A 26,985-nucleotide genomic window follows, 5' to 3' on the forward strand; every position below is an offset into this window, starting at 1 on the left:
TTTTGGTTAATGTGAATGAAGATAATCATAACTTGGAACTCTTAATTCCAGTAATTTTGTATCTTTTGGTGAACCTCTTCTGTGCTTAAGTAGATGTTGGTTCTCTTGCCTGAAACAACACTGTCCTTGCATTGTGTTTCATCATTTGTTACCTTTTCTTCATGGTGCAGCCACTGACCTTTCCCAAACTTGTTTTGCAGCGAGTTCTGCTTTACAGGAATACTCATTTTGGCTTTTAATACTATAGTGTTACTAACATTTTTTCTCTTATTAAATGATTTCATTTTTGGTTAATTATCTATCAAAAGCTTTGTGAGAACCTTACATTAATTTTGTATCTTCTTTTTAAAAAAATGTAAAAATTCTTGTGGGTACATAGTAGGTATATATATTTTTGGGTTACAGGAGATGTTCTGACACAGGCTTATATCTTCTTTATTGACTTTGAATGATCTTTGCATATAGTACATTTTAATAGGCTATTTTAAGCATTGAAGTCTGATGAGATCTTAGTGGAAATGGAGTTTTACAGTGTATTGTCAGTTTGAAAAGATAATGTATTTCTTGCAACATTTTTGCAAGTTTTTTAGGGTTGTACACTATTTCTTAAAGTATTAGAATTGGTAATTGAAAAAATTTCTTTCCTTCGAAATTTTCAATTTTACCATCCTGGGCAACATGGCAAAACTCTGTCTCTACAAAAAATACAGAAATTAGCCAGGCGTGGTGTCACACACCTGTAGTCCCAGCTACTTGGGAGGCTGAGGTGGAAGGATTGCTTGAGCCTGGGAGGCAGAAGTTGCAGTGAACCGAGATCGCACCATTGTACTCCAGCTGGGCGACAGAGTGAGACCCTGTCTCAAAAAAAAAAAAAAGGAATTTTCAATTTTAAAAGTGATATACCATATAGGATGTTAGATAGACTAAGGGAAAAACAAGCACGTGTAATTTCATTACCTAGAGATGAGCATTGTTAACATTTTGGTATTTCTTTTTACTTTCTTCTATTTTGTTGTCTTTTTTTGGGGGACAGAGTCTCTCTCTGTTGCCCAGGCTAGAGTGCAGCGGTGCAGTCATGGCTCACTGCAACCTCTGCCTTCTGGGTTCAAGCGATTCTCCTGCCTCAGCCTCCCAAGCAGCTGGGACTACAGGTTCATGCTGCCATGCCCGGCTAATTTTTTGTATTTTGGTAGAGACAAAATACAGGGGTTTCACCGTGTTGCCCAGGCTGGTCTCAAACTCCTGAGCTCAGTCACTCCGCCCGCCTCGGCCTCACAAAGTGCTGGGATTACAGGCATGAGCAACCGTGCCTGGCCTCTTCTATTGTTTAATATATTTTTAAAGAATTTAGATCGTAGTGATGTGTTATGAACTACCCCCACCTTAGTTAATAGCATAGTTAATAGGCTGTTGCCCCATGTGTTTATTGTGTTTTTTTTTTTTGAGACAGAGTCTCACTCTTTCGCCCAGGCTGGAGTTCAGTGGCACGATATTGGCTCACTGCAACCTCCACCTCCTGGGTTCCAGTGATTCTCCTGCCTCAGCCTCCCGAGTAGCTGGGATTACAGGTGTCCACCACCACGCCCAGCTAATTTTTGTATTTTTAGTAGAGACAGGGTTTCACCAGGTTGGCCAGGCTGGTCTCAAACTCCTGACCTCAAGTGATTCGCTCGTCTCGGCCTCCTAAAGTGCTGGGATTACAAGTGTGAAGCCATTGCGCCTGGGCGTGTTTATTCTTTTACAGTATCATTTAAAAATTTTTATTTTTTATAGACTATAAAGTAAAATTGCCTATTTTTTTGTGTACTAGTAATACAGCTATACACACATGCATAGGTTGATGTAAACCACCATGACAGTCAGGATACATACCAGTTTCAACACCTGAAAAAATTCCCTGTGGTATCCCTTTGTAGTCGCATCTTCCCTGTACCACTAATCTTTTGGGACCACTGATCTGTTCTCCATACTGTGGAGTTTTGTGTTTTCTACATTGTTATTGAAATATAATCATTCAGTATATAACCTGTTGATACTAGCTACTTGCACTTAGTGTGATGCCCTTGAGGTTCTCTCAAGTTTTTGCATGTATTAGTAGTTCATTCCTTTTTTATTACTGAATAGTATTCCATTGTATTGATGTATAATTATTTGTTCTGCCAGTCACTCTTCGAAGTATGTTTGGGGCTGTGTGTGGTGGCTTGTTACTTCTGTAATCCCAGCACTTAGGGAGGCCGAGGTGGGCACATCACTTGAGACCAGGTTGGGCAACATGGCAAAACCCTGTATCTACAAAAAATACAAAAAATTAGCCAGACATGGTGGTGTGCACCTGTGGTCCCAGCTACGTGGGAGGCTAAGATGGGATGATTACCTGAGTGGTGAGCAGTGATTTCGCTACCATACTTCAGCCTGAGTGACACAGTGAGACCTTGTCTCAAAAAAAAGACAAAGACAAAGAAAAAGAACATTTGGGGTGTTTTCAGTGTGTGATGATTATAAATAGAGCGACTATAAACTTCTGAGTACAGATTTTTGTGTAAACATAAGCTTTTATGTCTTCAGGGTAAATACACAGAAGTAGGATTACAGGGCCGTTTGGTAAGTGTGTATTTAACTTTTTAAGAAACTGTCAAACCAGCGTGGCTGTACCATTTGTATTTCCTTCAGAAATGTATGAGAGTTCCAGTTGTTCTGCATCCTTGCCAGAACTTCATACTATCTTCATATTGTTAAGATATCTGTACTGCCCCAAACAATTTGCAGACTCATTGCAATTCCTATCAAAATCCCAATAACTTTTTTTCTATTTCTGGGAAAAAAAAAAAAAAATCTGTTCCAAAATTCATATAGAATCTCAAGGGACTCTAAATAGTTCAACATAATCTTGACAAAGAACAGACTTGGAAGATTAACACTTTCTGATTTCAAAATTTAGTACGAAGCTACAGTAATCAAAATAGTAAGGTACGAGCATAAAGACAGACATATAGACTGATGGAATAGAGAGCCTAGAAATAAACTATTGCATATATGGTCAAATGATTTTCAACAAGGAGGCCAAGACCATTCATTGGGGGAAACGACAGTCTTTTCAACAAATGATGCTGGAAAGACTGAATACTCACATGCAAAAAGTATGAAGTTGAACTTTAACACCATATACAAAATACAACAATAGAGAATAAGTGTTGGTAAGGATGTGGAGAAATTGGGACTCTTGTGCACTGCTGGTGGGAATATAAAATGGTGCAGCCATTATGGGAAATGGTGGAGTTTCCTCAGAAAATTAAGGAAAAAATAGAATTACCATATGATCGCTGTTCTGTTTCTGGATATGTACCTCAAAGAATTGAAAGCAGGGAATCAAGGAGATATTTGTATGCCAGTGTTCATAGCAGCACTATTCGAAATAGCCAAAAGGTCAAAGCAACCTAAGTGCCTGTCCGTTGATAGTTGAATGGATAAAAGGAAGGAAATTCTGACATAGGCTCTAATGTAGAGGAACCTTCAGGACATTATGCTAAGGGAAATAAGCCAGTCACAAAAGGAAAAATACTATGTGATTCCTTCCATTCATGTGAGATACTTTGAGTAGTCAAATTCATGAAGACAGAAAGTAGCAAAGTGGTTGCCAGGCTTTGGGGAGAGGGGATAAAAGTCAGTTACTGTTTAAAGGGTACAGAGTTTCAGTTTTGCAGGATGAAAGGTCTTCTGAGATGGATGGTGATGATGGATAAACAACAGCATGAATATACTTAATACCACTCAACCGTACACTTAAATGATAAAATGGTAAATTTTATGTGTATTTTACCACAATTTAAAAAACTACATAATTAGAAAAATCCAGTGGCCATGTTTATATAGTCATATCTCTTGGCTCTACTTTGTTCCATTGAGCTATATGTCTGTCCTTTGCAAGTACCACACTTTCTTGTGGTACTGCCTTTTCAAATACATTTCAGTCAGTTTATTTATATGGCGCAATCATAGCTCACTGTAGCCTTGAACTCCTGGGCTCAAGTGATCTCCCACCTCAGTGTCTGAGTGTCTGAAACTACAGGTGTGTGCCACTATGCCTGGCTAAATTTTTTAAATTTTACGGAGACGAGGTCTCACTTAGGCTGGTCTCAAACTCCTGGCTCAAGCGATCCTTCTGCATAGGCCTCCCGAAGTGTTGTATTATGGGTGTGAGCTGTCATGCTGACCCCACCTGGGATTTTGATTGAAATTCCATTAAATCTGTAGATCCATTTGGGAAGTGTTGACGTTTTTACCAGATTGACTTGTTCAGTCCATGAACATGGTATTATTTAGGCTTTTGATTTGTGTAGTCAGCCTTTTATACTTTTCAGCATACATATACACAGAAGGTGTATATGTATAAGTATGTTTTAGAGCTATTGTAAACTGGTATTTTAAAAAATAAATTTTGATTTTAGGTTAATCTGTGCTGGTATAGAAAAGTATGATTGATTTTTATCTACATGGGTAATCATATTTCTGTAAAAAGGGACAGTTTTATTTCTTTTTGATTTGTGTGCCTTTTATATCCTCATTTTTTATTGCAGTGACTAGATCTTTTAGTATAGTATTGAATAGGAATGGTAAGAGCATACATCCTTGTTTTCTTCCTGATCTGTATGGGAAAGTGTTCAGTCTTTTACCATTAAGTATGTTGACATGCCAGGCACAGTGGTGTGCTCCTGTAGTCCTGGCCACTCAGGAGGATTGCTTGAGCCCCAGGCATTTGAGTCGCCCTGGGCAATGTAGCGAGACCCTGTCTCTTAAAAAAAACAAAACAAAACAAACAAACAAAAAAATTCCTGACCTCATGATCCGCCCACCTCGGCCTCCCAAAGTGCTGGGATTACAGGCGTGAGCCACTGTGCCGGGCCGAAAAAGCTGAATTGCTTGATATGTACCATAGACTGAGGTCTCCAGCTGTGGTTACGTGCCATTTCAGACACAGGATTCATTTTGTAAACAGATGACATATATTTACGGTATTGATAAGTGCCATATAGTGCCGTAAATGTATTTTCTCTCTTTCTTTTTTTGCAATTCAGCTTTTTCTTGTAATCATATGACTTGTCTCTGCCTTTTGGGAACACTTGCAGCATCACTAGTGGCACCTCGTATGGGTCTCATAGTGTTATTCAGGGTTTATGGTATTACACTAAACCCAATGAAAATACACGAGAATAAGGAGAGATCACTTTTTACTGCAATTACCAATTAACAATTGAGAGATGAACTGCTCACCTGGATATGATTAGGGTCACATGGTGGATACTCGTAATACTTGAACTCACTGCAATAGGAACAAAATTATCACAGTTTTATAATGTATGCTACAGTTAATTTTATGTAGTTATGATTTAATACTGTATTTTTTACATTTGTTTACGTTTTTCTTGACTGGTGCCATATACTATTCGTGTAAGTTTTGATAATTTTAACTTTATAGTAGATTTATGTATATTTTATGTCAGTGAATGATAAAATAGACTAATATCTACATATATTTTATGCATCACTGACATACTGTTTTCTTAATTTTTTAGATATGTCTAGGCTACGTGTTTTGTCTGCATGTTTTTTAAATTGTCACAAATCAATATATTGAAAAAAATTTATATTACGAGTGGTCTCATGGTGTTCAAACTTGTATGGTTCGAGGGTTAGCTGGGTTTTCTTCTTGTGCATACCCGTAATAAAGTTTAATTTAAAATGTAGGCATAGTGAGAGATTAACAACTAATAATAAAATAGAACAATTATAATATAATAGAAGTTATGTGAATGTGGTCTCTCTCAGAATATCTTATTGTACTATACCTACTTTTGGACCTTTGAGAATATCTTATTGTACTGTACTTACCTGTTTTTGGACTTCTATTGACTGGGTAACTGAAACTGCACAAAGTGAAACTGCAGATAAGGAGGGGCACTACTGTATCTAATAACTGTCCATGCTGTCTTTATGCTTATTGAGTTTTGTAAAAAATGACATCCAATAATTCATTTTTAAAAGTTTTGTTTTGAACACTTTAATTTTGCACCAGAGAAAGATTGCGAGAATCGTATGTTACAAAGAACTTCCCTATATACCCTTTACCCAGCTCTACTAGTTTTAAACATTTTACTACATTTGCTGATTATTCCCTTATATGTATATATATACACATACATATTTTTATTCTCCTTGAGAGTTGGTTGCGTATATCTTGCTCGTTTTCCCTATACTGTTTCTGTGTTTATTTCTCAGAACAATGATGTTCTTTTATAATAGCAATTTGGTTGTCAGATTTTGATAGTTTCACATTGATACTTTTATTTAATTTATGGTACATACTTGAATTTAATCCAGTTGGCCCAATGATGTTCTTCAGAGAAGTTTTTTCCAGTTTAAGATCCAATTCAGGATAATATATTGTGTTTAGTCGCTATGTAAACATTTATTTTTAATAGACCATTGTCCTGAAACTCTTAAGTGTTGAATTTTTGTTCTTTTAACAGCTAAACCAGGTGGACAGGTGAAATGTCAGTATATTTCTGCTGTGGATAAAGTTATATTTGTGGATGATTATGCAGTAGGATGTAGGAAGGACCTTAATGGAATCTTGTTGTTAGACACTGCTCTGCAAACTCCAGTTTCAAAGCAGGATGATGTGGTTCAGCTTGAATTACCCGTTACAGAGGTAAGTTGAAATAAGTATCAATGAGGTCCTCTACTTAAGGTAATATTAGACGTATTAGATGTTAAATGAAATTAAGTCAAACTTTAAGGACGTTATTGTATGTGTTGCTATAAAAACAGAATTTAATTATTGACCACAACTTCATTTAAATATTAATACTCACCTTTTCTCTGTATAATTAATTCTTGTTGAAATGGTGTTTTTAGGTGTGAATGGTGCATCAGCACAGGTTAAACAGCTGTAACAGAGACCCAAAAAAACAATGGCTTAAACAGGATAGCTTGTTTCCATTAACAGTCCGGGGCTAAATGTATGGCCAGCATTGCCAACCTCAGCATTTGGGTTAGCTTGGGAGTTTTAAGACAGCTGCTCTAGGTCTCATTATTTCCCAGTCACAGGGAAAGAGAGGGCAGGAGGCTAGAGGAGAGCACTGTGGCATCTCACTCTTCCCTCCTTCCTTTTCCCAGTCCCTTAACCCCCTGTCCCCTCTCCTACTTATTTGTTCTTGTTCTCTTTCTGCCTTTCACAACTCAAATGCTCTCATATAACCTCATGTTTACCCCATTAGACAGAATTTAGTCACATGGCCACACCAAGCTGAGAGGGAGACGGGGAAAAAGGTGGTTCTTTCCTTTTTGTTTTAAATATTTTAAAATGAGAGAGGAGTACACACTGGTAAACACCAGTATTTTTTTTTTTTTTTCTTTGAGACAGAGTCTTGCTCTGTCACCCAGGCAAGAGTACAGTGGCTCGACCTTGGCTCACTGCAGCCTTCATATCCCGGGTTCAAGTAATTCTCTTGCCTCAGCCTCATGAGTAGCTGGGATTACAGGCATGCGCCACCACACCCAGCTAATTTTTGTATTTTTAGTAGAGACGGGTTTCACCTTATTGGCCAGACTGGTCTTGAATTCCTCACTGCAATTGATCTGCCTGCCTTGGCCTCCCAAAGTGCTGGGATTACAGGCGTGAGCCACCGCGCCCGGCCACACAACCAGTAATTTTTGCTATGCATCATGTCTTTCAATAACTTGAGTTTTAAGTTTTAGCCCTATATACTTTTCTGTGGTGTTAAATTTTCTTAATTTTTAAGTCTAGCCCAACTTAAATTCTTTTTGTGTGGGTTCATATCCTGCAGTTTGAAAGTACATTTTTCACAATTACCGGATTTTGCATCACCTTAAATAGAACGTAAAAGGTTATGTTTTGTTCTCTAATAAAGTAAGATATTATTTCTGTGTTCATGCTAAGTTATTATGAAAGTTATAAGAGAAGTATGTCCAATAAAGTATATCCACTTAGATTTTACATTTAGTGTCATATAACGTAGTCTATTATATGTTAATATTGAAAGCATGTTGCTGGACGTTTGAGTTCCACAAACAGAGAAGCTATCTTTTTCTTTTTCTCATCAGAGTATTTGGATCTGGAGGCATGTCTAAAATCTTTGGATAGATAATTAATTAGTTCTACTTGATTTGAACAAGTAGAAACTTTGAAAAACCATTTGAAAAAATTGAACATTTTTTCCTCCTAATTTAAGGAATGTAAACCAGCTGATATCAGGATATAAAATCAGCAGCGAAAAACACTATCAAACTATGTTCAGGTTTAACAAAGAATTAAAGAATTACAATAAAATACTTGAACACTTATTAACTCTCAAGTCAGTGTTTTTCCTACTACAGTGAAATGCTAAGTGTTTAACTTCTATCCCTTCCTCCACCTTGTCTGCTGTTACATCTACTGTTTTTTTTCTTCTCTTTTTACTTTCCTCACAGCTGTAACTGTTGTTCGGATAATATTGTTTGTAGATCTTCCAGCATTCCAGGCTTCCTTTACTGCATCATATTAGTTTGTCACTGTCTTCCCTAAAGTACGGGGTCTTAGGTTTGATTTGCTCAGTGTAGATATACTCTTTACCTTATATTAACATGTATCTTTATTACAGAAGTTCATATTGGATATGTGGATAACAACGCAAAGGGCTTTTTCATATTACTTGCTGACTTAGTGTGCTCTATTATGACTTTGTATAACTTGAGTATTTAAAGCTCATTGGAGGACTTTAAGTTTGTCTCTTCAGATTTTTTCCTGTATTATTTTTGCTTATGGTTTCAGCTTGTCCATTTTTCTATGTTGATTTAGTTTATAATAACTACTTTGTATTTAAACTTTACCATGTAGTACTGCTGCACTGAATACATTACTTTATCTCATTTAATTTTATAACAGCCTTTTAAATTATTGTTTAATTAGATTTGTTAAAAGGTAAGTTTAGTATAGTATCTATCATAATCATTGCATATTAAATTATCTGAACGAGGATCTAAATTTAATTTTTTGTTGTTCTTGTGTTGAATTTTCTGTTTTTTTATTTTTATTTTTTATTTTTTAGGCACAGCAGCTCTTATCAGCATGTTTAGAAAAGGTAGATATTTCTAGTACGGAGGGTTATGATTTGTTCATCACACAGCTCAAAGATGGTTTAAAAAATACATCTCATGAGACTGCAGCAAACCACAAAGTTGCCAAGGTAAGAAGTTAATAGACCGTCTCTTTTGGAGTTATATTACAGTGGACACCTCCATTCTTTTGCTGTTTCCTCTCCTTTTGGAAATGTTCTAATTGTAGGTTTTTCTTTTAAAAAGCAAAATGTGCTTATAAGTCATCTTAAAGTTGAAACTGTCCGGGCATGGTGGCTCACGCCTGTAATCCCAGCACTTTGGGAGGCAGAGGTGGACACATCACCTGAGATCAGGAGTTTTGAGATCAGCCTGGCCAACACGGCGAAACCCCGTCTCTACTAAAAATACTAAAATTAGCCAGGCGTGGTGGCAGGCGCCTGTAATCCCAGCTGCTTGGAGGCTGAGGTATGAGAATCACTTGAACCCGGGAGGCCGAGATTGCAGCGAGCCGAGATTGCAGAGATTGTGCCACTGCACTCCAGCCGTGGGGATAGAGTGAGACTCTTTTGCCAAAAAAAAAAAAAAAAAGTTGAAACTGAAACTTTTTAATCGAAGCTTAACTTCAGTTTGTGGGGACTATTTTGCTTATTGTGTTTTCTGATGCTTCCTTAAATCTTCCTTAGTGCCTGATAGATCTGGATTGGTCAAGAGGCTGATGAAAGAAGCTTCCTTGTTAGGTTGTGAGCTTGGATGCTTGGATAAGAATGGACTGTGTCTTTGGAAATTGAGCCATTTTGTGCTTTCTCTGAAATGTTTTGGCATACTGGGATGTATATGAGAGAGGGTGCTTTCAACTAAATCCTTGGATACATTTTTATTAATTTCCTCCATATTTTTCTTTCAAGACCTTTTCTAAGTTATACTACATATAAAACTTCCATATTGAAGGGTGTAAGGTAGAAGATAAAAGCCATTTTCCTATAAGTAACTTGGGCATTTACAAAGATTCTTCTCAAGTACAGTTGTAACTATACTAAAATATACTAATATTGTGTTGTGATATACCTTGCTTTTTTTCTTTTCTTTTTTTTTTTTTTTTTTTGAGACTGAGTCTTGCTCTGTCATCCAGGCTGGAGTGCAGTGGCCGGATCTCAGCTCACTGCAAGCTCCGCCTCCTGGGTTCACGCCATTCTCCTGCCTTAGCCTCCCGAGTAGCTGGGACTACAGACGCCCGCCACTTCGCCCGGCTAGTTTGTTTTTTTTTTTTTTTGTATTTTTTTTAGTAGAAACGGGGTTTCACCGTGTTAGCCAAGATGGTCTCGATTTCCTGACCTCGAGATCCGCCCGTCTCGGCCTCCCAAAGTGCTGGGATTACAGGCTTGAGCCACCGCGCCTGGCCTATTTTTTCTTTGAGACAGGGTTTCACTCTTGTTTCCCAGGCTGCATGCAGTGCAATGGCGCTATCTCGATTCACTGCAACCTCTGCCTCCCCGGTTCAAGTGATTCTCCTGCCTCAGCCTCCTGAGTAACTGGGATTACAGGTGTGTGTTACCATGCCAGGCTAATTTTGTATTTTTCAGCAGAGACAGGGTTTCACCATGTTGGTCAGGCAGGTCACGAACTCCTGACCTCAGGTGATCTGCCTGCCTCTGCCTCCAGAGTGCTGGGATTACAGGTGTGAGCCACTGCACCTGGCTCTTTTTTTTTGGTTTTGAGACAGGGTCTCGCTCTGTAACCTAGGCTGGAGTGCTGTGGTGTGATCTCAGTTCACTGCAACCTCCACCTCGTGGGTGCACACTATTCTTCCTCAGCCTCCCGAGTAGCTGGGATTACAGGCACATGCTGCCATGCCTGGCTAATTTTTGTATTTTTAGTAGAAGTGGGGTTTCACTATGTTGGCCAGGCTTGTCTCGAGCTCCTAACGTCGTGATTCCCCTGCCTTGGCCTCCCAAAGTTCTGGGATTACAGGCATGAGCTACCGAGCCTGGCCACCTTGCTTTTTTTCACTCAAGAATTTATCTTGGATATCTTCTAATACCCTCAGAGATCATCTGTGTTCTTCTTAATATTTGCATTGAGTTTTTTTTTTTTTTTTTGTAGATTTATCATGATTTTATTATACCTTACTTTATTGATGGAACATTTTATTTAGGAAAACAGAAACTGTACTATAAATTTCAACAGAGATAATGTATTATAAGAAATTAACTGGTGTTTGAAAACTGAAAAAGTGAAAAGGAAATCCTGAGATAACAGAGATAACTATAGGAAGCAGTTTTCACCTAGGTCAGGAGGAACAAAGATTAGGGGTTATCAGAACCTAGAAACTTAGAGAATAGGCCCTGTGGATCTGGTACTAGGAACTGCTACCCAGTTGGTAGCTCAGGAGCGTGGATGAGGACCTTGCAAAACTGGGACTCAGATCTCTGAAGAGAGATGCTACTTGACTGTTGGTAGTACCTCTGAGGGAGCTCTATGAAACTGGATCTCAGAATGCTAAAACAACCAAACCAAAACAAAATGCTGAAGACTGGAAGAATCAACTACCGTGTCAGGTTCTTTGCTGAAACAGTGCTGATGGCAGTGGCCAGTAAATAAGAAGGAGCAAGTCTTTCTTCTTTCATCTTTCTTTCCAGTTTCCTTCCTGTGCTGCTGCTGGGAGAACCTAAAAGCCAGGAAACTGGTTGAAAAGAGGAAATATAGTATGCAGAGTCCTATCCCCAACCTGATAGAGCAGAGAATTAAAGGGTAGATTTGGAACTCAGAGACAACAGTTTAATTAACTGGCACAGTCTACCCTGTTGGCTAATTAGCATCTCCATTCATACTTTATATGTTTGAACTTTCATGTAACAAAACTATTACGCTTTTTAAAAAATTTATTTTTGTTTTTGGAGACAGGGTCTTTGTTGCCCAGGCTGGAGTACAGTGGCACAGTCTTGGCTCACTGCAACTTCTGCCTCCTGGGTTCAAGCAATTCTTCTGCCCCAGCCTCCTGAGTAACTGGGATTACAGATGCGTGCCACCATGCCTGGCTAATTTTTGCATTTTTAATAGACGTGGGGTTTCACCATATTGGTCAGGCTGGTCTTGAACTCCTGACCCCCAACTTTGCCTCCCAAAATACTGGGATTACAGGTATGAGCCACCACGCGTGGCCTAGTCCTCAGTTTATTTAATTTTTTAATTTAATTTTTTTGTTTTTTAGATAGAGTCTCTCTCTGTCACCCAGGCTGAAGTGCAGTGGTGTGATCTTGGCTCACTGCAACCTCTGCCTGCTGGGTTCAGGTGGTTCTCCTGCCTCAGCCTCCTGAGTAGCTGGGATTATAGGCGCATGCCACCACACCTGGCTAATGTTTGTATTTTTAGTAGAGATGGGGTTTCACCATATTGGTCAGGCTGGTCTTGAACTCCTGACCTTGTGATCTGCCCACCTTGGCCTCCCAAAGTGGTGGGGTTATAGGTGTGAGCCACTGCGCCCGGCCTAGTCCTCAGTTTATAATGGTCAAGAGGATATATTGGTCAAGAGGATGTATAATTGTCAAGAAGATATATAATTTCTTTTTTTTTCTATTACCTGTTTCTTATCAGCTCTATCATCATTCAGCACCTCAGCTGGTCAGGATTCTTTACATAGTGGAGCAACCCATCTTTAGTCTTGAAGAATCTGAATCCTCCGTGGTGCTGTGTTTTTATTTTATTTTATTTTTTGAGATGGAGTCTCACTTTGTCACCCAGGCTGGAATGCAGTGGCATGATCTCAGCTCACTGCAACCTCCGCCTCCTGGTTTCAAGCCATTCTCCTGCCTCAGCCTCCTGAGTAGCTGGGTTATAGGCACCCACCACCACACCTGGCTAATTTTTTGTATTTTTAGTAGAGACGGGGTTTCACCATGTTGGCCAGGCTGGTCTCGAACTCCTGACCTCAGGTGATCCACTGCCTCGGCCTCCCAAAGTGCTGGGATTACAGGTGTGAGCCACCAAGCCTGGCTGGTGCTGTATTTTAAGTTGTAATTGTTACTTCACCTTTACTATTGAACTTGGAAGTATTAAGGGGCATCCTAGAGAATCTCCTGGGTTCTGCATAAGTTCCCCTTGCCTCTTGTTATTTAGCATCATTCCAGTTTTCCCCTTGTCAGTTCCAGTCATACAAACTAGTAGAATGACGTACTTCTTTGCCTATGTATTCAGTGGCAAGAGGACCTCAAAGTTGCTGGGTAGCAATCTCAACACCAACTTCAATGGAAGTGTTGTTGTACCCCTGCAGGAACATTCCTCCCTTGGGAGTAAGACCTGTAGCGCTGAAAGCTTAAAAAAAAAATCTGTGAATGGGTTTGTTAAATATAATAGTGGGCATGCTTAGAGAAACTGTCATACATTTTTGGTTGATTCAGAGCATATGCTTTATCTTGTAAGGTAGAACCCTATAACCTTTCAGCATGTCTCTTGCAGTTAGTGTTGAAAATGAGTCTTTAGTAGACCACTGAGCTTTTCTGCCAGGCCAGCTTCATCAGGATAATGCACAGTAAGACCAGTGGGAAAATTTTTTTTTTTTTTTTTTTTTGCTTTGAAATACTTTTCTTGATCAGAAGCAAAGTTTTCTACAATACCATGACATTCTGTCAGTCCACAGGCAATGGACTATATAATATTACAGCAGAAGCCTATGGACAGAACAGGTAAATGCATACCTAGAATATATATTTGTTATGTTGAAGACAAATTGCTGCCTAGTCCATGACTAGGAATCCCGTATAATCAACCTACCATCAGATAGCTGGCTATTCCCCCTGGGAAATGGCGTGATATTGGCCACCCAACTTTGTTAACTGCTGTTTGACAGATTAGGCAATCAGCAACAGCTGTAGCCTGGTTAGTATTTGTACAGGGAAGTTTACATTTTTGGGCCTGTGTATAGCCTCCATATCTTTTGCCATGGTAGTTTGCACACAGGTCCGTTGAGCAAGCACTGGAGTGCCCTTGGAGAGAGGCTTACTGTCATGTATATAATGTGTATAATTTCTCCCATTTCCTCTGAAATGGATGCCTTTTGGTGTGCATTGATATATTTCATAAATATTTTTGCCCTCTGGGAGTTCTATTCGTAGTCCTTTGTTTTTGACCTCCTTGCTGCTAGTCTTCTAGTCCTATTTCTTCCAAGTGCCTGACCATCTAGCTAACAAATTAGCAACTCTCCATTAATTAGTGAGGATCTTTACTTCTGGCCAACTAAATCCATACAAGAATACTCACATATAGTGACTGAAGTTCTAGCTATTGAGAAGATTTACCTTCACCACTGTCCTTGTGATTGGGGCTGTAATTCTGTAGCCATCCACTTCGGAGTAGTACCAGCATATCATGCAGAACCATCTGTAAATCAGGACCAAGAGTGTTTTCCCCTCATATTATTTCATCATAAGGAGTTCCCCATGAAGCCATTGATGTAGAACAAGGAGGAGACATAGTGGGAGTAGGTATTGAATTCTGAGCCACTTGTTTATTCAGTTTTTCCTTTTGGACTTTGTCAAGACGGATCTCTTATAAAACACTTGATGAAGGATACTTGTTGCTTGTGCTCAATATTATGGTTGATGTGTCAGATAACATCTGGACAGCTCTGAATTCGTAGACATTAGTTTCATAGATAGATATTAATCTCTATCTGGGGCTAGTAAGAAACTAGAAGTTGTTTTTCAAAAGGAGAATGGTCATTTGCATGAGAGAGTATGGCTTTGCTCCAAGATCCTAGTATTCTGCTGTGTGATTGTCCCAGTTAGGTTGCCACAGGCTCCTTACAGCATCATTATTTGCCATGGACTTCTAGTGTCAGTGTCATTGAAAGTGCTCTTAAGGTAAAAGTAGCAGAGTATCTTGCAGTACAGTCTGGTCTTGTTGCAGAGTTTCTTGTTCTGCACCTTACTCAAAATTGGCACCCTTATATATTTCTTGATACTTGGATTAGAGCACACATTGAAGTGTGCTGGATATTGGCTCCCAAATCCAAGTAGGCCCGCTAAGTATTGTGGCTTTTGTTTCTGTGGTTGGTGTTACAAGTTGGAGCAACTTGTCTTTCATTTTGGAGGGAACTGACCTAACCAGACCTCTGGACCTCTGAAACTTAACCACAGCTACGGAATCTTGAGTTTTTCTGGGGACTCTTGTTCTCTAGTTTGCACCTTACTAAGGCATTTAATTTCCTTGCTGTTTCCTCTTCATCTGGACCAATCAGTGTGCTGTCATGATGTAGTGGACCAGTATGTTGATCTGCAGGATGTTATGATGATCAGGATTTCTAGAACGTGAGATGTGGTCTTAGGGAAAGATTGGGAAGATTTATTATTGTTCCTGCCAGGTGAAAGTGGACTTTTTGGATAGTCCTTAAAACTAAAGATAGAAACATTGGAAAGAACAGTAACTGCCTACCAGATATCAGGGGATTTGTTGATTTGCTTTAATAAAGATACCTCATCTGGAAAATCAGCTGCAATTGAAGTCACCACCTGATAGTTTACCAGCCACAGTCGTTCTTCAAGATCCATTTACTACAGGTCAGTAAAGGGGACAAGGTCATTTGGTTACCTTTGTATCTTTTAAGTCTCTCTCTCCCTCTCTCTCTCTCTCTCTCTCTCTGTCTCTTTTTCTTTCTTCCCAAGACAGGGTCTTTCTCTCTCACTCAGGCTGGAGTACAATGGTGTGATTTTGGCTTACTGTAGCCTTGCCCTCCTGGGCTCAAGTGATTTTCCCACCTCAGCTGGGATGAGTAGATTTTCCCTCCTGAGTAGCTGGGATGACAGGTGCATGCCATTACGCCTGGCTATTTGTTTTTTAGCAGAGATGAGATCTTGCTGTGTTGACCAGGATGGTCTCAGGCTTTTAGGCTCAAACGAACCTCCATCTGCAGTTTCACAAAGTGCTAGGACTATAGGTATGAAGGCACTATGCCCAGCCTCAAATCTTTCACAGTGGCATTAATCTAAAAAATTTCTTCAGGAATGTAGCATTGCTTTAGTTTATTATCTTTGTAGAGAAGGAAAGTTGTAGGGGCTTATACTTGGTGTTTTCTGTATTACTGGTCCACAGAGAAGAGCAGAGAGCTAATTTGGGGATTGTTTTCAGTTGCCTGTTTTATAGTATGCATTCAGGGACTGGGGAAGTAACTATTAGACAATAAGGATTTACAGACCCATAGAACTCTCTGAGACAGCTTTGGGCCAAAACTTTATTAATCGCTTGACCATCCTACGTGCCCTCTTTCGTGGACCACAGTGATGTTTTAGGTCAGTTCAGTGCCACTTTTTTGTAATGCCTGAAAGATCTTTTCCCCCATGCACAGTCACTGTAGTGAATGCCCATAGGTCTTTTTGAGGGAAGGTTTGGAGTATGATTTACAGTACTGTATATAGTTGGGGTATCATAGGATCCTTTCTCAAGGGGTGTCATCCTCCCTTTAAATAAAAAGCTGTGATCTGTGAACAGATTAATTAGGTCTAGAAGTTTTTATTCTCTCTCTCTGTTTTTTTTTTTCTTTTTTCTTTTGCAATTCAAGTCATGTTTTTGGCCACAAGTTTTTCCAGTATTGTATAGATAAGTAATAATATACTAGTCTGCCTTGAGTGTACTAAACAAGAGTAGCAATCATTCATGGGTGAACTGGGGACAGGATATAAAGATGAAATTACATTATAGACTCATTTCTCTGGGAGAATAGTACTTAGCAGTTTTGTGGTCTAACTTCAGTAATTTTTGTAATATTAAATAATCATGGCTAACATTTATCGAATATTGTTGATGGCGAAGCTGGGCTCAGAATCCAGATGTGTGACTGTAAGGCCATGTTTTTAGTTGCTATTGCTGGATTATGGTGACAATAGCAAGAAAAACATGAATTTGCTATGCTGAACTAAATCCTCATATACTCCAGTAATGGTAATTGTCTAAATATATTCTTACGGATGGAGGTATTTGAGTGCCTACTCTGTGCTTAACATTGTGCTGGATGAATAGGAAAAATGACAGATGATTTTAGTTGTCCTTAATTTTTGGTGATATATATATGTATGAGAATGTGTGTTACTGTCTGGTTCTGAACTGTCTTTTCCAGGGTAGTTAGTTGAGGTTTCATTTAAAAAATTTAAAAATTTTCATTGACAAATAATTGTATTTATTTATGGAGTATAATGTGATGTTGTAATATATGTATATATTATAGAAAGATTAAATTAAGCTAATGAACATATCTATCAACTCACCTACTTACCATTTCTTTGTAGTGAGAATGTATACTATTCTTTTAGCAATTTTGAAATTTACAATACATGGGCCAGGGGGCGGTGGCTCATGCCTGTAATCCTAGCACTTTGGGAGGCCGAGGCGGGCAGATCATCAGGTCAGGAGTTCAAGACCAGCCTGACCAACCTGGTGAAACTCCGTCTCTACTAAAAATACAAAAAAATTAGCCGGGCGTGGTGGTACACTCCTGTAATCCCAGCTACTCATGGAGGCTGAGGCAGGAGAATCACTTGAACCCAGGAGCCACAGGTTGCAGTGAACCGAGATTGCCCCTCACTATTCCATCCTGGAAACAGAATGAGACTCTGTCTTAAAAAAAAAGAAAAAAGAAATATACAATACATGATTAGTAACTGCATTACCAGATCACTAAAACTAGTTCCTCCTAAGCTTCCCAGAGTGTTGGGATTACAGGCGTGAGCCACTGCACCTGGCCTTTACTGCACATTTTCTTTACCCAATCGCCCACTGATGGATACTTAGATTGGTTCCGTATCTCGGCTCTTGTAAGATATTTTATTATTTTTTTACAACTGCAAGTTTCTGCTTTAAATGATAAACTAATGAAGAAAACTGACTTGAAACTGGTGAGTAGTTCTTTATTTGATAATGGTTAAGTTATGGTTTTGGTTAAAACTGTTGAGTACATTTTCCTTTGCTTATACTCCCATTTTCTTTCAGTGGGCCACAGTTACATTTCATCTTCCTCATCATGTATTGAAGTCCGTTGCCAGTGCCATTGTAAATGAACTCAAGAAAATAAATCAAAATGTTGCTGCCTTACCTGTGGCGTCCTCAGTGATGGACAGATTGTCTTACCTCTTACCTAGTGCACGTCCAGAACTCGGAGTGGGGCCAGGCCGTTCTGTAGACAGGTATGAACCTTGCTTACAAAGAAAGGCGGCAGTGAGATAGAATTGATTAGGTTTTGCATTAAACAAGAATAACTAGAAAATCTGGTTATGATTTTTAAAAATTTCAGAATTTCTAGCCCAATTTTGAAATAAAAAAAATTCAATATGAATTAGAATTTGAAAACCAGATTTAAAGTAAACTACTGCTTGAATTGCTATTTTTAAACACTATTTTTTAGTACACTAAAGGTATTTCAAGGGGTTATAAAGCCACGTTTTGAAAATTCCAGTTTAGTACTTGCTTAGTAAATATTTTAGTTAAATTAAAATTATTATTCAGTGAATAACTGTTTTTCCATTGATGACATTTCGTGACCTTTGAGATAAATTTTGCCTAACTTATCATGCCCAAAGGTGAGTATAAGGAAAGTGCTATCATTTTACAATTAAAAAAAAAAAAAGTTTAAAAAATAATAGGAATAATTTTGAGTTAACATTTTTTTATGCTGCTTGCACTAGATTTAAAGTGTTACAAAAATCATACCTAAACCATCATTTTCTTTGTTAGAGTTTTTTTGAATGCCTATTTTGTTTAATTAAAAAGCCAGTAACACATTCATTTAAAAACTTAAATGATTTGCTATTTGAAATGGCATTGAGATTCTTACTAAAAGTACCGAGGTTTAGAAATGCAATACTGAAATATAACACCCAGCAATTTTGATTAGATTTTTGTTTGCCTTCTCATTTAGTATTTATTTATTTATTTTTGAGACGGAGTTTCACTCTTGTTGCCCAGGCTGGAGTGTAATGGCGCGATCTCGGTTCATTGAAACCTCCGCCTCCCAGGTTCAAGAGATTCTCCTGCTTCAGCCTCTTGAGTAGCTGGAATTATAAGTGTCCACCACCATGCCCGGCTAATTTTTTTTTTTTTTTTTTTTGAGATGGAGTTTCCCTCTTGTTGCCCAGGCTGGAGTGCAATGGCACGATTTCAGCTCACTGCAACCTCTGCCTCCCAGGTTCAAGTGATTCTCCTGCCTCAGCCTCCCAAGTATCTGGGATTACAGGCATGTGCCACCATGCCCGGCTAATTTTGTATTTTTAGTAGAGACAGGGTTTCTCCATGGTCAGGCTGGTCTCGAACTCCCTACCCCAGGTAATCTGTCCGCCTTGGCCTCCCAAAGTTCTGGGATTATAGGCATGAACCACTGTGCCTGGCCAAATTTTCTTTTTTTTTAATGTTTTGAGACAGAGTCTTGCTCTGTCGCCCAGGCTGGAGTACAGTGGGGCTGATCTCGGCTCACTGCAAGCTCCGCCTCCCATGTTCATGCCGTTCTCCTGCCTCAGCCTCCCGAGTAGCTGTGACTACAGGCGCCTGCCACCATGCCCAGCTAAGTTTTTGTATTTTTAGTAGAGATAGGGTTTTGCCATGTTAGCCAGGATGGTCTCGATCTCCTGACCTCATGATCTGCCCGCCTTGGCCTCCAAAAGTGCTGGGATTACAGGCATGAGCCACTGCACCTGGCATGCCTGGCTAATTTTTTGTATTTTTGGTAGAGACAGGGTTTCACCATGTTGGCCAGGCTGGTCTCGAACTCCTGACCTCAAGGTGAGCTACCCGTCTTGGCCTCCCAGAGTGCTGGGATTACAGGTATGAGCCACTGTGCCCAGCTGTAGTATTTATATTTTTACATTTCCATTGGATGTGAGTTGTAATTTCCTAAGCATCTTTCTGAAGTACATTTACATATAGTATGTGCTGATGTTACCAAAGGCACTACTGAATGAATTCATTTTTAACTTCTATTATTTTTAGTATGGCTCTTCTAGTTCAGTAGCAATATTTATTAATTTATCTTTTGGTAAACTGATTTTTGCTTAATCACTTGCCATCTTTTTGTTAAGTGATTTTGTTGTTACATATGTAACTTTTATTAGTTGTATTAACAATTGGGGAGAATTTTTATATTCTGTAGGAGTAATCTCTTGGGCAAAATGCAGACTATCATTTTTAATCAGATTATCTGGTGATATGTCCTATGGCTGTCATTTAAATATTCTTTGGGGTGTGTCTGAGATGGGAAAAAAGGAAAAATACGTAATTAGAACAAGTGCTTCTTGTCTGAGATCTATGCCTATTTTGAGATTATAAAAGAGTCAGCTCTGCAGAGCTATTTTCTTTGCAAACAGTTGCAGTGTTTCTAAAGAAATCAGTGCAAGCTGTGGTAAATGTTCTATTTTAGGAAATGCAGCCATTAGATAGGATATTCAGTATTTTTAGAGGTGTTAAAATGTCCCAAAATATTAATTTTGATATAGACTGTGGTGTTTGTTTCATTAAAAATGAATCTAGGAGCCTATGAAGGCTTTGATGAACTTAGGTCTGTGGAAGGTTTGAGTTAGGTCTATTGGATGCTACTGCTGTTTTGTTGGGTAGTATAATGAAATGAGATAGGTCTTCTGTTCTAAGACTGATCCTAAAGACATATATAACATGAAACTGAGAAAGCTTTTCTAACCCAACAGCTATTTGTTTAAAAACCTGAATACAACTATAAGTGAACCTGAAGTTACTAGCAATTTTATAGAAAATCATGTGCTAATTTAAGGGAAGAATTTAGAAGAGTATTTTCTTGTTCTCTTTGTCATGACCTTTACCACTTTTTCTTTCTGTTATCAGTTGTAATTTTGTGTTAGGATTAATAAACTTGGCTTATCCTTAAAATTCTTTTAATTCTTTTAAGATTCTTACTTAAAATCTTTTGGACTCTTCTAAAGTTTACTATGGTCCTTTAAAAAATTACTCTGGGCCGGGTGCAGTGGCTCACGCCTGTAATCTCAGCATTTTGGGAGGCCGAGATGGGTGGATCACGAGGTCAGGAGATCGAGACCATCCTGGCTAACATGGTGAAACCCTGTCTCTACTGAAAAATACAAAAAACATTAGCCGGGCGTGGTGGCGCGTGCCTGTAGTACCAGCTACTTGGGAGGCTGAGGCAGGAGAATGGCGTGAACCCGGGAGGCGGAGCTTGCAGTGAGCGGAGATGGCGCCACTGCACTCCAACCTGGGCGACAGAGCAAGACTCTGTCTCAAAAAAAAAAAAAAAAATATATATATATATATATATATATATATTACTCTAGTACTTTCTGTTATACTTTGAGTCTTGGTGAGCTGATGTGTTTTAATATGAAAACGTATGTAATCTACCCCTAGAATTGTTTATCAGCTGCAGCCACCAATCAGGTTTTCTCCTTCCCTTTCTGTTTAAGGGAAATTCCTAAAAATTATCATTTTTAGTTTAAAGTAAAATATTGAACTTGATCATCAGACCATTTGCAGTTTTTGTTGATAACCCAGTAAAATTATTTTCTGCATTGTTAAATAGAAGTTTCACTGTGATTTGATGCCTAACTTGAATTACATAAAGTATGTTTACTTTTAGATCACTGATGTATAGTGAAGCTAACAGACGGGAGACATTTACCTCATGGCCTCATGTAGGCTATAGGTGGGCACAACCAGATCCCATGGCTCAAGCTGGATTTTATCATCAGGTAAAAAAAAGAATGTAGAAAAGTACTTTTCTCAGTATGCCTTTGTAGCCTTCAGCAAAGTTATCGCTTTTGTTTTACTTGTTCGGAAACTTACTTTATGCAACTTGGTTGCATGCTTGCTTGTATGCAAGTATGCTTGTTTGCCCAGACTGGACTGCAGTGCCACAATGTCAGCTTACTGCAACCTCCGTCTGTCAGGTTCAAGTGATTCTTGTGCCTCAGCCTCCTTGAGTAGCTGGGATTACAGGTGTGCACCATCACACCTGGCTAATTTTTGTATTTTTAGTAGAGATGGGGTTTCACCATGTTGCCCAGGCTGGTCTCAAACTCCTGACCTCAGGTGATCTGCCTGCATTGGCCTCCCAAAGTGCTGGGATTACAGGCGTGCCTGGCCAGGAAAAAATTGTTCAAGCAATTAACAACTGAGTATTTTCTTTCAGATTAGATACAACTTTTTTAAAAAGCAATTATTTTTATTTTTTGTTTTTGAGACAGGGTCTCACTCTGTTGCCCAGGCTGGAGTACAGTGGCACTGTCACCACTCACTGCAGCCTCTGCCTTCCCAAGCACAGGTAATCCGCCCACCTCAGCTTCCCTGAGTAGCTGAGACTACAGGTGTGTGCCACTGGGCCTGGCTAACTTCTGCACCAACCTAATTTTTTTTTTTTTTTTTTTGTAGAGACAGGATTTCTGGTGTTGCCCAGACTTGTCTCAAATTCCTGCTCAAGTGATCTACATACCTTATCCTCCCCAAAGTGTTGAGCTTATAGGTGTGAGACACTACGCCAGGCCATAATTTTTTAATAAAATCAACAAATAGACAATATTCTCCAGATTGGGTTTTTGACAAGTATTCTATTTTGATGCATGTTTATTTCCAGTGTTTGACATCTGCATTCATAACACAGTAGTAGATGCTTAGGGTAATGCAATAAAAGAAGTTTTACAGTTTCAAAATTCTCATTTTAGTTGGGGTGCAAATTATCCATATACTAGATAACTACAGAAGCAGCATTACAAGTAGTGCATTGCAACTTGAATATCTGTGCATTAAAGAACTGATTAAGTTGCACAGGTAGAGGAAGAATTAGTCAAGAAAAATAGTCATAGTTTTATGTAGGAAAAGAGGAGGGAATAAGGTGTAAGGATTAACACGATACAGAGGCATAAGAATGGGACATTATAAAAAGCTTTGCTGAATTAGAGGGAAGTTAAGAAAAATGATTTTAGCTAGATGTTATTTAATATGTTATTTAATGGGAAACTTAAACTGAGTGGTATAGACTGGCTTATCACTGTTTTACCACTGCTAAAAGAATCTTAAGAAATCTAATACCTATATGTCGGTTTAAATAAAGCATGCTTATTTAACTTTATTTATTTATTTATTTGGGACAGGGTCTTGCTCTGCCACCCAAGGTGGAGTGCAGTGGCGTGATCACTGTAGCCTCAGCCTCCCAGGCCCAAGCAGTTCTCCCACCTCAGCCCCTCAAGTAGCTGGGATTACAGGCATGTGCCACCATGCCCAGCTAATTCTGTTTATTTTTTGTAGAGATGAGATTTCACTGTGTTGTACAGGCTGGTTTCAAACTTCTGGGCTCAGGCAGTTTGCCTGCCTTAACCTTCTAAAGTATTGTGATTACAGGTGTAAGCCACTGCACTTGGCCTAATTTAATAATTCAAGTACATTTTGAAGTACATTTAAAGTAACTGTCATTTAGAATCTGAAGACTGATTATTCCTTTGTTATCTTCAAGTATTCTGAACATCTGAACTAAAATTAAACCAGAAAACTATATATATATATATATGAATATTTTATTCAAAATTTGTCAGATTTCCAGTTACAGATAGGTAAGTTTGGAGACTGGCTAATATTAGAATCAGTGAAATTATTTCCCTAAATTAAGGATTGAACATGAACCATTTTTCTAGCAACTTGTCATCTTTCTTTTAATTTGGTGTAATTTTCTAAGAGTCTCTGTTAAGTGATGCCTTGATATTTTTTTTTCTGGTGAGTTATTGTTCATTATATTCTACCTTTGCAGAGAGGTCCAATAATGGGTTTCCTAGAATCCTCTGATTCTAGGAAATGTTAGGAGCTGATTATTTGTAATCTTCTAAAATGTGTAATAAATTTGCATCTATAAAGTAAATGTTCACAAATATTCATATTAGTTTTCAGGTATATTTCAGTTCAGGTTTTGAAAATATATATACATACATATATGTGTGTGTATATATATATATAAATTGAACCTGGCCCTTGGATTGAAATATATATAGCATTTTGTCCCATGTTGTATGAATTAGATTCCATATTATGTGAATAGATTGACTACTTTGCTTTCCCTTTTTACCTGCCCTTCTTGTATAGTTGTATGGGATTTAGTATTTATTTAATAATAAGCCCATTGGCTGGTGCAGTGGCTCACAGTTGTAATCCCAGCATTTAGGGAGGCCAAGGCAGGAGGATCACTTAAGCCCAGGAATTTGAGACCAGCCTGGATATTTTAGGGAGACCATCTCTCTACAAAAAAAATAACAGAATTAGCTGGGTGTTGTGGAACACTTCTGTAGTTCCAGCTGCTTGGGAGGCTGAGGTTGGAGGATTACTTGTGTCCAGGAGTTCAGTTCAGGGCTATAGTGAGCTATGTTTGTGCCATTGCACTCTAGCCTAAGACTCTGTGTCTTTAAAAGAGACAGTTTTAAAGAGACTCTGTCTCTTTAACAAACAACAAGAGGCCAGGCGCGGTGACTCACGCCTGTAATTCCAGCACTTTGGGAGGCTGAGGGGGTTGGATCACAGGGTCAGGAGATTGAGACCATCCTGGCTAACATGGTGAAACCCTGTCTCTACTAAAAATATGAAAAAATTAGCCGGGTGTGGTGGCGGGCGCTTGTAGTCCCAGCCACTCGGGAGGCTGAGGCAGGAAATCGCTTGAACCCGGGGAGGCGGAGCTTGCAGTGAGCTGAGATCACGCCACTGCCCTCTAGCCTGGGTGACAGAGCGAGACTCCGTCTCAAAAACAACAACAACAACAACAACAACAGCAACCACAACAAATAGTGTAAACCAGCCAGAATCTTTCTTTTATACTTAATAGTTCAGATACTTTATTATAGCAATTAGAAAAGTACTAGATCAGGGATTGCATATATGTGTACCTCTCTTTGATTTAGTGGTCATTTTCTGAATTTTCAAATAATGCAGGCAGTTAATAAATATTTGGAGGTTTCAGTGTATTGTTGGACCTAATATTATAGGCTAATTTTCTCATTTTCAGTATAGAATTTTACTTAAAATTATGAACTTTTAAAAATAACTTTTATTATAAAGCTATTTTAATAATGATTTATCCTTTCTGCCTCTTTTCTTTATAATTTTGCAGCCTGCCTCATCTGGAGATGATAGAGCCATGTGTTTTACTTGTAGTGTATGCCTCGTTTGTTGGGAACCTACTGATGAACCTTGGTGAGTCTTGATGTTTCTGGACATAATAGGCTAAGTCAGTCATGTAAATATGCTTCTAAATTTTACTTTTCTGCTTATAATTTTTTGCCTTTTGCCACCTAATTTTTTGTCATTGTCCTGAGAATGAGATAGCCCTGTCTATACTCTGTCACACCACTTGGCATACAGTGTCTGTTAAGTTTGACTTTCTAAAATTTGTACATGAGGGAAGTACCAAACAATAGAACCACGCTTTAACTGAAAACCAGAAAGCTATGGTAAAGTGAACCCCAGCATGAGCTTTAGCAGTTGAATCTTGGTCTGTTGAGAGCAGGTTGTCAATAGGGAATCCATGAAGAGAGCCTTATAGTATACGTTTCTAATTTTGAAGGAATTTTAGGGAGTCTTTGATATCTCTGAATTTTAGTGCACAAAATTTTAGAACCTGGTTTAACATTAGAGATCATGTATTGAAACTTCATGTTCACAAATAACTATTCTGAGGTCTTATTAATAGAAATAATAGTACATTGTTAGAGCAAATTTTATATAAGATGGTATACTAGGTACCATTCTGAATACTTTATATATTTTTAAATCATTTAATTCTCATGTTTCCCTGTGAAGTAGGTACTATTGTAATCTCCATTTTATAGGAGGGAACTGTGAATATTCTCCAGTTTAACCTTTATAGTTACTCTATGAGATAGGAGTTACTATCCCATTTTAAAATGAAGAGAATAAAATTTGCTGAAGGGGCATATGGCTAGTAAGTGATAGAACCAGGTTTTGGTTTTAGGATATGTTGCTTGCTTTGTATTAAAATTAGTTTGAAGTCTCTGAATGTTAAATCAGCTGATGTGTGTGGGGCAAACTTGCTAAAACATATTGCAGTGTACCTGTGGAGTTCAGATTGGAAAATACTATATGAAAAATTCAAGTTGTATCTATCTGCAGGCAGAGAGTTGAATATAGTAGTCCCCCTTGTTTGCAGGGCATACATTCCAGGACCCATTGGATACCTGAAACAGCAGATAGTACTGAACCATGTACATACTATATTTTTTCCCTATTCATCCATAACCTATGATAAAGTATAATTCATAAATTAAGCACAGAAAGAGATTAATAACAATAACTAATAAAATTGAGCAATTTTTTTTTCTTCAGATGGAGTCTTGCTCTGTTGCCCAGACTGGAGTGTAGTGGTACAATCTTGGCTCACTGCAACCTCTACCTCCTGGGTTCAGGCAATTCTCCTGCCTCAGCCTCCTAAGTAGCTGGGATTATAGGCGTGTGCCGCCACGCCCAGCTAATTTTTCTATTTTTAGTAGAGACGGGGTTTCGCCATGTTTGCCAGGTTGGTCTCTAACTCCTGAACTCCGGTGATTGCCTGCTTTGGCCTTCCGAAGTGCTGCGATTACAGGTGTAAGCCACTGTGCGCGTCCTAACATTGAACAATTTTAACAATATAGTGTAATAAAAATTCTGTGACTGTGGTCAGTCTGTCTGTATTTCTCTCTCTCAAAATATCTTATTGTACTGTACTCATCTATTTTGGGACCATGGTTGACCATGAGTAACTGAAACCATAGAGGGTGAAGCTGTGGGCCAGGCATGGTGGCTCACATCTATAATCCCAGCACTTTGGGAGGCCAAGGCGGGTGGATCACCTGAGGTCAAGAGTTCAAGACCAGCCTGGCTAACATGGTG

The 26,985-nt window shown here is 38.7% G+C and overlaps 1 protein-coding gene across 10 annotated transcripts in view; it reads left to right on the forward strand.

Annotated features, from left to right (window-relative positions):
- BIRC6 (baculoviral IAP repeat containing 6) overlaps positions 1 to 26,985 on the forward strand; it is a 254,915-nt gene that overhangs the window by 13,626 nt on the left and 214,304 nt on the right. For all 10 annotated transcript variants that reach the window (XR_002732443.2, XM_023216393.1, XM_023216386.2 and 7 more), the window contains exons 2-6: positions 6,525 to 6,706; positions 9,105 to 9,242; positions 18,088 to 18,281; positions 21,707 to 21,818; positions 25,211 to 25,293. Coding sequence is in view for 9 of the 10 variants with exons in the window: in XM_023216393.1 (XP_023072161.1) it covers positions 6,525 to 6,706; positions 9,105 to 9,242; positions 18,088 to 18,281; positions 21,707 to 21,818; positions 25,211 to 25,293 (709 nt within the window). In the remaining variant the exon portion in view is untranslated. The remainder of the gene's footprint in view (positions 1 to 6,524; positions 6,707 to 9,104; positions 9,243 to 18,087; positions 18,282 to 21,706; positions 21,819 to 25,210; positions 25,294 to 26,985) is intronic.

Source organism: Piliocolobus tephrosceles, chromosome 15 (genome assembly GCF_002776525.5).
Source record: "Piliocolobus tephrosceles isolate RC106 chromosome 15, ASM277652v3, whole genome shotgun sequence".
NCBI classification, from domain to species: Eukaryota; Metazoa; Chordata; class Mammalia; order Primates; family Cercopithecidae; genus Piliocolobus; species Piliocolobus tephrosceles.